Source organism: Geotrypetes seraphini, chromosome 5, assembly GCF_902459505.1.
Source record: "Geotrypetes seraphini chromosome 5, aGeoSer1.1, whole genome shotgun sequence".
Taxonomy (NCBI): Eukaryota; Metazoa; Chordata; class Amphibia; order Gymnophiona; family Dermophiidae; genus Geotrypetes; species Geotrypetes seraphini.
In genome coordinates this window covers 85,596,969-85,608,297 of record NC_047088.1, presented here as the reverse complement: position 1 = coordinate 85,608,297, position 11,329 = coordinate 85,596,969, and the positions used below count along the sequence as shown (strand labels likewise).

Here is an 11,329-nt window from a genome sequence, read left to right as displayed (position 1 = left end):
TTCAGAGCTTTTTATTTAAGTTCACTAGTTTGGTGGCTAGTTTAAGTCTAACAATTCGGCACTGTCATTTAGACATTGGGACACTAGGTCATCTGTTGTTCTATTGTCCTTTGACACTTAGCTTCTGGAGGTCAATATGGGGTAGAATAAATAACATTTTGGACTCATCAATTCCACTAATATAGGAGGCAGTTATTTGTGGTACAATATTACATGTTAAGCCACTTATAAATCAATATAAAGGTCGTCTTTTCCTTATGACTGAGATAGCCATCCAGATGATCACTCGAAACTGGAAGAACTGTGATCGTTTAAATTTTTCATTCTGGTTGGCAAGTCTTTGCTCTAGTTATAGATATGAAAGAATAAATGCTGAGAATTTGGGGCAAGGTAATATATCTAAATTAATATGGGGCCCATTGGCATCATATGTCACTTCATTATAATTGTTTGTTGACTGAGTCTGTTTTTTTTGTTTACTTTGGTACATATCCAGGGAAGGGTGGGAGGGGGTTATTTTATGTTTTAAATTGATTTTTGAATATTCACACTTGGGATGGGTAGGAAGATATCAATATTCAGAATAGGGTAAGGTTTTTATGGCAATATATGTTTTTGTGTTTATTGAATGATTATTGGATGGATGGGTGGGGGAAAATGGTTGATTATGAACGTGTGAAAATTAAATGTGCTTTTGTCGTATCATATGTTGCATTGCACTGTTGAAGTTTTGAAAATTAATAAAGAATTAAAAAAATGACCAAGATGGTAAAGGGGATGGAACTCCTCTCATATGAGGAAAGACTAAAACAGTTAGGGCTCTTCAGCTTGGAAAAGACGGCTGAGGGAAGATATGATTGAAGTCTACAAAATCCTGAGTGGAGTAGAAGGGTACAAGTGGATCGATTTTTCACTCCATCACAAATTACAAAAACTAGGGGACACTCAACAAAGTTACAGGGAAATTTTAAGCTCTGGAATGCGTTGCCAGAGGATGTGGTAAGAGAGGATAGTGTAGCTGGTTTTAAGAAAGGTTTGGACAAGTTCCTGGAGGAAAAGTCCATGGTCTGTTATTGAGAAAGACATGGGGGAAGCCACTGCTTGCTCTGGATTGGTAGCATGGAATATTGCTACTCCTTGGATTTTGGCCAGGTACTAGTGACCTGGTTTGGCCACCGTGAGAACGGGCTACTGGGCTTGATGGGGTCATTGGTCTGACCCAGTAAGGTTGTTCTTATGTTCTTAGAAAGAGATATGGCCAGTAGGAAAAAGGAGGTATTGATGCCCCTGTATAAGACTCTGGCGAGACCTCATTTAGAATATTGTATACAATCTGGAGACTGCACCTTCAAAAAGGTATAAAAAGGATGGTGCCGGTCCAGGAGGCTATTAAAATAGTATGTGGTCTTCATCATAAGGTGTATGGGGACAGACTTAAAGATCTCAATATGTATACTTTAGAGGAAAGGGCGCATGAGTCAAGCCTCTTTCATTTGAAAGGAAGCTCTAGAACGAGAGGGCATGGGATGATCTAAGGAAATACTTTTTTACAGAAAGGGTGGTAGATGCATGAACAGTCTCCCGGAAGAGGTGGTAGAGACAGACTGTGTCTGAATTTAAGAAAGTGTGGGATAGGCACATGGGGATCTCTTAGAGCGAGGAAGAGATAATAGTTACTGCGAATGTGAAGACCTGGATGGGCAATTTTGCCTTTATCTTCCATCATGTTTCTATGGACCAGCCTACTAGGAAGGAGGCAGAGTTGAAAAGATGAGCAACATCCTTCTGAAATCAACTTGAGGGTTCCGATTGATAACCCTAGCATTCAGGACTACTAGACACATTGCCATTCAGTCAGGATCACTTTTCATCACTGCAAGCTGCAGCGACACTTAACCCAAAATTCTATAAAAAGCACTAAAAATCGTGTTCACAAAATTTGAGCATGAGCCCAATTAAATTGAATGAGCCAATTAGCACCAATAATTGGTATCTTAAAACTAATTAGTCCATTTGCTCATTAAAAGTTGCACACAAGTCAAAAATGGAGGTGCAGAAATGAGGGTCATGGGTGGATCAGGTCTTTCCTTGATTTATAGGCATAGAATAATGGGTATCTGCACCACGTTTCAGCTGATGCAAATGGCTGGGTCTAAAGTTAGGGGTAGGTCCTGGGCATAAGAACTTTCTATAAACCACACCTTTAAGTACCGTTTATAGAACAGCGTACACTATATAAAATTTGCAACTTAATGCAGGCCAAGTATAGACCACTATTTTAAATAACCAGGTTTGCTTCTCTGGCAAGTCACTCAGGTTTCCATTGCCCTAGGTACAAAATAAGTACCTATTCCCTTTCAAACAGAACTGAATTTTCAACTGTGATAATCCCCAAAGTAACTTTGAAGCCCATTAATCCAAAACAATTTTTTTTAATTGCAGAAATCAATCAATCAATTATATTTTTTTACAAAATACTTAAATTATCTATGTAGTTTCTATCAAGATCAATATGTATAAAAATGAAGTCTTAGGTATCTCAGGAATAAGTATCTACCACAAATCACATTACAAACACCCTTGTACAAAATCACCTTCATGAATTCAGTTTCTTGCCTTTTATACAAGTTTCACAACTTCTCACACTCAATACGTTTTACTAAATATTGTTAAACTCTTTTATACTTAAACATTTAGATAGTGATCTTCCAATTTTTACAACATTTAACTTTGCGAGAGTTGCCTGTACAAATTCAACATCAACAGCATAACTTCATGATCACCACTTTTGATATCAAGAGCTTGCTGCAAACAATTCAAAGCTTCTTTCAGTTTGCCACACTGAGTCAATTCTTTCCCTTGTTTTACCAAAGTTTCATAATAGTTTGAATTACTCAGCCCATTGCTTTCAATTACTTCGTTCTTGCATAGGTCTTTTAGGTCTTTTTTCTGAGCAAAGCAATCCATTTGTTCTCCAGACTCTAGTTCATAGTCAGAAGTGGATTTGTCAAGAAAATCTTCTGTCTCATTGGAGCTCTCGACCACAGATTCCTCAGATTCTTCTTCATCCAAATAACAGGGTTCAGTACCTTCTAATGGAAGAGCTTCTCCAAGTGACTGTTCTTCTGCTTCCTTTGTAACACAATCTTCCATTTCCTCTGTATCATCAGTACTTGTACTTTTTCTTTCTAAGATTTCTTCCACATCATCCATATCCTCTACAACTATATTGACCAGAGATCGTTTTGAGGCTGTAGATCTGTTTGCACCTGTGCTTCTCGAAGGTGAAAAGAGACTATTTGCTAGAGAACTATTTTTTGGAGTAGAAGCACTGATGCCTCTTAGTGATTTACATAAAGGACTGACTTCAGGAGAAAATCCCTTTTCATGTATATTTTCCTCCCATGTGGATAAAGACTTGCTTTCATTTTCATCATCTGAAACAATTCTCCTAATATTTTTCTTTTTAACTGAAAAAAATTGATCTTCATCTTTCAGTTCTTCATCATATGAAGCAAGATTAGATTCCTCTGAATATTCACCATCACTTTCTCCAGGATGAGAACTCCCATAATTTTCTTTTACACAAGAATTCTCTGTAGATTTACATAAATGATTTTCTGCTTTAAGATGAGCTTCACTATTGTTTGTGTGTTCCACTGTATCTTCCAAAATAAGGTTGAAGTCGGACTGAAATAGAGAGCTAGATTTGAGAAAGCTACTCTCCAGGCTGATCTTGTCTTCCAGAGTGGCCTCAGTCAGATCAGATCTAAGGTTTCCAGTGACTTTAAATAAGCTTTGTGATAATTTTCTGCTTGAGGCAGATTGTGAAGTTTCACACTCACCAGCAGTTCTGCTTGTATTTGTGGTCTTCAAATTGTTGGATGGTACAGGAACATTACAAAACATGGAACTGTCCACAAGCTGATCACTTATAATTGGCTCAAGTTCAGTTACAGTAGAGTAGTCACAAGGCAAATGGACAGAAGTCATCTGCTTATTATTAATATTCGGTGTTGAATTTTCTACTAACTGGCATGACAAAAGCCCAGATGTAAGAGAGCCATCACCCTTAGCATTAACAGGATGAGCTTCAGTTCCATTTTTATCATCATGAGCCAAGGGATATGTAGAAGAAGGTATAAACCTTGAGTGCTTGTCAGTTTCACTGCACTCTGACTTCTGTAATACATTTTTATCTAAGTCAGAAAGGTTTTCTGTCATCATTTCTTCATCTGATTCTTCAATAACTAGACTTGTCATTTGGCAGCTGACATCTGAAATATTCTGTGTAAGATCAACAATGACAGGTGGTGAAACATGCTGTGTGTTGGGGTTAAATTCACTGTTAGGTAGTTTCTTTTGGTTTGGTTTGGAAGCAAATACTTGTTGGGAAGAAACAGCTGCTTGTCTCAACCAGGCACCTTCTGTTCCACTTTTCATTTGTTCCATTAGTTGTTCATTCATCTGAGATTCTAACTGAACAAGATTTTGGGCTTTTTGAACCCTCTGCTGAATATAATGATGATCTTCTCCATTCACATCATGCTCTTCATGAGATTCTGCTTCAGCTGTGTACATGAGGTCATGATCAGATATGCCAAACATCCCCAATGTATAAAGATAAGCAATATGTTCATCCAGATTTGTATCTGTTCTTCTTTGATGTGCATGCATGCTCTGAAGTTGAATCTGAGTTGAGGAGGTTTGAGTATCATCCAAAGAAAAAAGTTCCCTTAGCTCTTGTTTAGTGAAATATCTGAATGGGTTCTTTTTGTCACCAGTTGTTTGTCTTATTAATGAGTCTTTAAAAATCTGTCGCCTATATATCTTTTCTTCTACAGTCCCACAAGTAATCAACCGATATATCACAACATTTTCTTTTTGCCCAATCCTGTAAACTCGATCTACAGCTTGAGCATCAGTAGCAGGATTCCAGCTTGGATCAAAGATTACTACTCTGTCAGCTGCAGTCAAAGTCAGGCCTACTCCTCCTACTTGTGTGGTAAGCAAAAACACAGAATAATCTTTACTATTCTGAAACATATTAATTCTTCTTTCTCGCTCAGCAATTTGAGATACTGTTCCATCAATTCGCATGATCTTAAAACCTTTATTAGACAAGATACGATAAAGAATGTCTAACATTTTTCTTGACTGAGAGAATACAAGAGTTTGATGGCCCTCGTCTCTAAGTCTTACTAGAAGTTCCATTAGGAATACCAGCTTTCCAGATTCTTGAATCAGAGTTTCATCAGAAATATGGTCAATCTTTAGAGCTCCTACATAATCATTCTCTTCACTTTCATTGTATGATATGGATTGTTCATGTCCTTCAAGACCAAGCTGGATACAAGCTCTTGCTGTCAATAATCTGGGATGATCACATAACTTTTTCAAAACATTCAGCTGAGCTAGGGGTGATCGTGTGCTCATCAACAATTCTTTAATTTCATCCAAAGAAAGAAACTTTCTGTATATTTCTTCTTGTACTGATCCAAGACACACCCATACGATGAAATCATTTTTCCTTGAAAGAGATGGTATAGGAGCACTAATAAACTTTTGATTGCTGTCACTGTGATCATTAGGTTCCATTTCAGTGGACTTATTATTGAGAACTTCCTCCTTCCTTCGTCTGAGAAAGTACGGTTTAATAATTTTCATAAGATTTTCTGATATCTTTAACCCCAGGGCTTTCTCACCTGGGGTAGCATCCTTCTCCCTTGCTCTTGTGATTGGATTTTCATATTCCATTTTAAATGTTTTTGATGTTCCAAGCAGAGTTCCCTGGCATGCAAAGTCAAACAGGGACCACATCTCCCTCAGGTTGTTTTGGACAGGTGTTCCTGTAAGAAGGATTCGATTCTTTACAGGAATAGAATGTGCACATTTAGTTGTTTTAGCAGAAGAGGTTTTAATTTTGTGAGCTTCATCCAGAATTATGTAATCCCAAACAAACTCTCTTCCATTAAAGCTAGAAAGTTGTTGCCAGTTATTTATCAACATCTGATATGTTGTAATAATAATACCACCCTTTCTTTGAATTTTTTCCAAGTTTTTAGTACGCTCACTTTTACTAGTGCCATGAAATTCATGCACCCTCATTCCTGGAGTCCATTTGGCAAATTCCTTTTTCCAGTTGCTGATGAGTGTTGTTGGCATGACCAGCAGTACATATTTTATACTTTCAGCATCAAACATGCAAGAGAGAAATGCAATAATTTGTATAGTTTTTCCCAAACCCATATCATCTGCTAGAATGCCTCCTTTATAGCCACACTTATAGAGACTGTATAGGAAAGCCACTCCTTCTTTCTGATACTTATAAAGTTTATTGTATAGGTCTTTGTAAATCATTAAATCACTGTCCAAAACATTAACAAATTCATCTTCCTGCTCTTCTTGAAGATCTAGCTCTGCTAGGACTTCTTCTAGTTTCTTAATTCTGCTTTTCACCTTTTCACTTGAACAAATTTCATTTGCCAGTCTGAATAATTCAAGTGACTGTGTCAGATTTCCATTTCTGGCTTCTTCTTTTGCTTTCTTGACATAACTGCAAAATACAATTTCATACGCTTAAACCAAAAACATAAATTTTGATTAAGCTTCTAGTAGCCTTATCACTTAAATTGCTCTATTACACATACATTTACCTATTGCCAACCTTATTTATAAGATGAAACTTTCACACCTACTTGCCAATGCACTTGAATGGCTGCAGATTTTATTTACAGACAAACAACAGAAAATAAACTTATTTTACACTATAGATTATTTCTGTGTACCACCAGAAACACTAATCCGTGATGGGTGCTAAGTGAGGATCTGTTAAGGGGAAGAAAAACTGCACTGGAATATCCTACCTGCTGGCATTCAGACTTGAGAAAAAGTTCAATACATTATATAATTTCTTTCCTTTTAACTTTTTTGGTTCAGTACTCTGCTTTTTCAACAGTCAGTTTAGAGCAGTGGTCTCAAACTTGCGGCCCAGGGGCCACATACATCCCGCCAGGTTCTATTTTGCGGCCCGTGGTCTGTACTAGTGCTACCCGCTCTTTGCAGCGTCCTCCAGCTTCCCCCTGGCCTCTTGCTCTTACCTTCAGCTAATTACCGCAGCCTGCAGAGAGGATTGCTGGTGCTGTAGCAATCTTTGCAGGCTGCCGTCGTCCTCAGCAGCACATTCCCTCTGCCGCGATCCTGCCCCTGATGTCACAGGAGGGGTGGGACCGTAGCAGAGGGAATGTGCTGCGGAGGCCGATGGCAGCCTGCAAGGAATGCTACAGCTCCGGCGATCCTCTCTGCAGGCTGCGGTAATTAACTGAAACTAAGACCGGGAGACCAGGGGAGAAGCCAGAGGATGCTGCAAAGAAGGGGGGGGGGGAACATGCAGGCCTTCAGGGGGGAGATTTATAAACTATAAAGAGTTTGACCTCATTCAAAATTGTCATTTCTTTAATAAGACGTTAACTATTTTTTCTGCGGCCCTCCAAGTACCTACAAATCCAAAATGTGGCCCTGCAAAGGGTTTGAGTTTGAGACCATTGGTTTAGAGCAGGGGTGCCCACACTTTTTGGGCTTGCGAGCTACTTTTAAAATGACCAAGGCAAAATGATCTACCAACAAAATTTTTTTAAAAAAAACAAAGCTCAGTGTACGCTGAGAAAATGTTAATTATCATTCCTATTCCAGGTTTTTTTCAAAGAGGTCAAGGCAGATGACTCTATGCACTGTCACCTCAGTAACAACCATACAAAAATAGACAAATATACACCCCTTCCCTTTTTACTAAACCACAATAGCAGTTTTTAGCGCAGGGAGCTGCGCTGAATGCCAGCACTGCTCTTGATGCTCATTGGCTCCCTGCGCTAAAATCTGCTATTGTGGTTTAGTAAAAGGGGGGCCATAGTGCAAAAAATAGACAGCAGATAAAAATTCAGACAAATTTTGATCACTAAATTTAAAATAAAATCATTTTTCCTACCTTGTTGTCTGGTGATTTCATGAGTCTCTGGTTGCACTTTCTTCTTCTGACTGTGCATCCAATATTTCTTCCCTTCTTTTAGCCTGTATGCTTCCTCTCCTCCAGACCTCATTCCCTCCCTAAACTTTTTCTTGCTCTCTCCCGGCCCTTTCTTTCTCTCTCTCTTCATGCCTCCTTTCCTTCCTACTCAACCCCATGGCCTGCCATCTCTCTCCTTTCCTTCTATCTCTTCCTCCCCTGCCATGCTCTGGCATCTCCTCTCCTTCCTTTCTCTCTGGTCTGGCATCTGTCTTCTTAATTTCCCATCCCTCCCTCCATGTCCTGGCATCTTTTTCCTCTCCTTCTCTTCTATCTCTCCCTCCCCCCTCCATTATCTGGCATTTTCTCTCCTTCCTTGCCCCTGGTCTGGCATCTGTCTCCTTCCCTTCTCTCTCCTTCCCTTCTCTCTCCTTCCATGGTCTGGTTTCTCTTTTCCTTCCCTTCTCTTGGAAGCCTGTGGCATTTACTGTGCGTCTGCTGCCGCCTCCATGTTTGCTAGACCGGCTGGAGGTAAAGGGCGGCATCACCCCACAGTTATAATGTCCGGTTTGGGCCTCTCAGACTTGCCAGCTAGTGGCCAAGCAATATAGATGCATTATAATATTTTTTGTTTTATTTTTAATCCCTACTTGTCCTGCCTTTTGGAGAAGCCCCAGTGAAGGAACGGACGCAGCCACTTGCCTTCTCTGGCTCTGGGGATGCTGGAGCGGGAGAAGGTGACAGAAAAATATATGGGGAGAATGGCACTCACCCATTTATGTTCGGCGGTGCTCTCCTCGGGGGCGGACACGAACGGAAACGTTCCACGGGGGAGGGAAGGCGACGCTCAGAGCATGGCTGCCGCGTCCTGCCCCTTCGGCAGTCCAAATACTTGCCGCTGTGGCCGTGCGGGACGCGTCTGCGGCTGCAGCCAGCTACCAGAGTGTCGCGCCCCAAGGCCGGAGTTTGCACGCGTTGTTAGAGGAACTGAACCCAGGCAGGGGGGGGGGGGGCGGGCTCTAAGACTGCTCGCGCCGGCTTCCTTTCTGAAACAGGAATGACATAACTTCCTGTTTCGAAGAAGGGAAGCCAGTGCACGCAGTGTTAAAGCCCCGCAGTCTGAGTTCAATTTGCTTGTGGGCAAGAGGGCAGTGAGTGAGTGGAAGGGAGGGAAGCTGTCTTCACCAGGTAATCGGAGAGAAGAAGGCTGATCGGCAGGTAGATTTTGAAAGCAACGCGAGTCTATCACGGAGCCTGGGATAGGCTCTGTGATCGACTCACGTTGCCTTCCTGAGCTACCGGTCGATCGCGATCGACGTATTGGGCACCCCTGGTTTAGAGTATACAATAATGTAGCCTTTAGAGGCTCCGTTAGGGTTTTATATAAAAAGTGTTAAATCTATGTTGCAGTTGCGGAAAGACTCTATTTAGTGTTTAATTCCCTCACACCCTCCTCAGCTCCTACCCATACCAAAGCTGTTCTTCAGCCAATCAGGAAGAGGAAATTACTTTGGTAGGGTTTTTTTCTGATTTCATTAGGTGCAAGCACTTCTGCAACTACAGTCTGGCTAGGAAACATTGTGGTGCCAAACCTGTTGCCCAGGTTATAGCTTGTGTCTATATAGACAAACCGTTACCCAAGCAAAGGGGGTGGTTCCATGTGCAAGATGCCTTCAGCTTGAATGGTAGATTAGGTTCTTACCTTTGATAATCTTCATTCTATAAATCCCCACTCAAGTCTGTAACAAAAGGTGTTCAATCTGTACCTGCAAACTGGGTCTTACAGAAAGCCACATACATTGTTTTCTGCTCCTCCTACTTAGCAGAGGAACACTTAGCAGAGTCCAAAAGCAATCTAACATCACTGAAACAAAGCATACACAGAAGGGGGCATAGGGAACTTCCCCAACATAACACAATTCAGTTCTGCTCTGCAACATAAAAGAACAATTAATAAACAGGAAACATGAAAAACTGGCATGAACATAGCAGAAATATCAACCAACCTGCTGTGTGCAATGAACACTAACTCAAACCTAGCCAGCGGCAAAGATATGTACTCACTTAGGCAGAATGATCTCCTGCAGAGTCCGTCTGCTAGATGGAAGATACTTAGGCCTGAAAGGAAAAAACGGCAGAGGCAGAAAATGCAAGCGATACAGAAAAAATAATCAGAATAGACAGAGGGCGTACATACTGCTCCATGGATTTACAGAATGAAGATTATCAATTGTAAGAACCTAATCTTCCATGCTATTATATCTACTCTGGAGTCTGTAATAAGTGATGTACCAAAGCAATGGCAATATTTAGGATGGGACAGATGAGCCTGCCTGCAAAACTGTGACCCCCAAAGGCAGCATCAGACCGAGCCGCCATATCCACTCTGTAGAACCTCATGAAGGTATGAAGGGAAGACCGAGTACCTGCTCTACAAATCTCAGCTGGATGAACTGCTCAAGACTCCACCCATGAAGCTGCGACACCCCTGGTCGAGCAAGCTTTGAAAGCTTTGAGAAAAAAACCGCGGCTGCTCATTGCCTGCAGTAAAGATTGACGAAATGGCCATGCAAATCTGGCTGGCAATAGAGGCCTTGGTCGCCAGCCTACCCCGCCTAGATTGGCTAGTCAGGACAAACAGGTGGTCAGAACGACAAAAGTCATAGGTCTTTTCTATGTAGGGGAGAAAGACTCTCCACAAGATTTTATCCTTCTGCTCCAACCCCATGGGTCGAAAATAGGTAGACGAATCTCCTGGTTGACATGAAAATCGGAAAGAAGGAATTGTACAGAGGGAAACCCCTGTCTCAGTGATCCAGAGAAAGGGCTCTCTACAAGAGCCTGCAGTTCAGAAATATGCCTTGCGAAAACAAGTCACCATGAGAACACTAAAGGTCCAGAAGGGATGCATCCTTAAGTGGCTCAAAAGGAGCTTCAGTAAGCCCCTTTAGCACAACTTTTAGATTCCACAAAGGAATAGGATGGCCGCAAATGAAAGCACCCCCCTGAGAAATCTAGTCACAACTGGATGAGCTGTAAGTGAACTGGGACCCCTGTATGCTCTAAAACAGGAAAAGCTTGCCACTTGTACCTTGAAGGAAGCAACTGCCAAGGCCCTTTTCTAGACTGGCCTGCAGGAAGGCTAAGATCACCGGAAGAAGAGCATGCAATGTCTCCACCAGGTCTCTGACATACCACTGCTGGAAAGCCATCCAAACCTTGGCGTAAGCCGCTGTAGTAAAAGGCTTCTTGGACCTCAAAAGAGTGGCAAGAGTAGACCCTTTGAATCAAGGCCCTGCATTCAAGAGCCATACCTTGAGACTAAAG

At 41.3% G+C, this 11,329-nt stretch overlaps 1 protein-coding gene across 2 annotated transcripts in view; it reads right to left on the bottom strand.

Moving 5' to 3' along the window:
- Window positions 1–2,412: 2,412 nt before the first annotated feature.
- LOC117360439 (DNA excision repair protein ERCC-6-like) overlaps window positions 2,413–11,329 on the bottom strand; it is a 32,591-nt gene continuing 23,674 nt past the window's right edge. The window contains exons 2-3 of one of the 2 annotated variants that reach the window (XM_033944184.1): window positions 10,067–10,120; window positions 2,413–6,556 (exon numbers count right to left, since the gene is read on the bottom strand). In XM_033944184.1, coding sequence (XP_033800075.1) covers window positions 2,725–6,556; window positions 10,067–10,120 — 3,886 coding nt within the window. In that variant the 3' untranslated portion in view covers window positions 2,413–2,724. The remainder of the gene's footprint in view (window positions 6,557–10,066; window positions 10,121–11,329) is intronic. The other variant, XM_033944186.1, reaches the window with a different exon arrangement.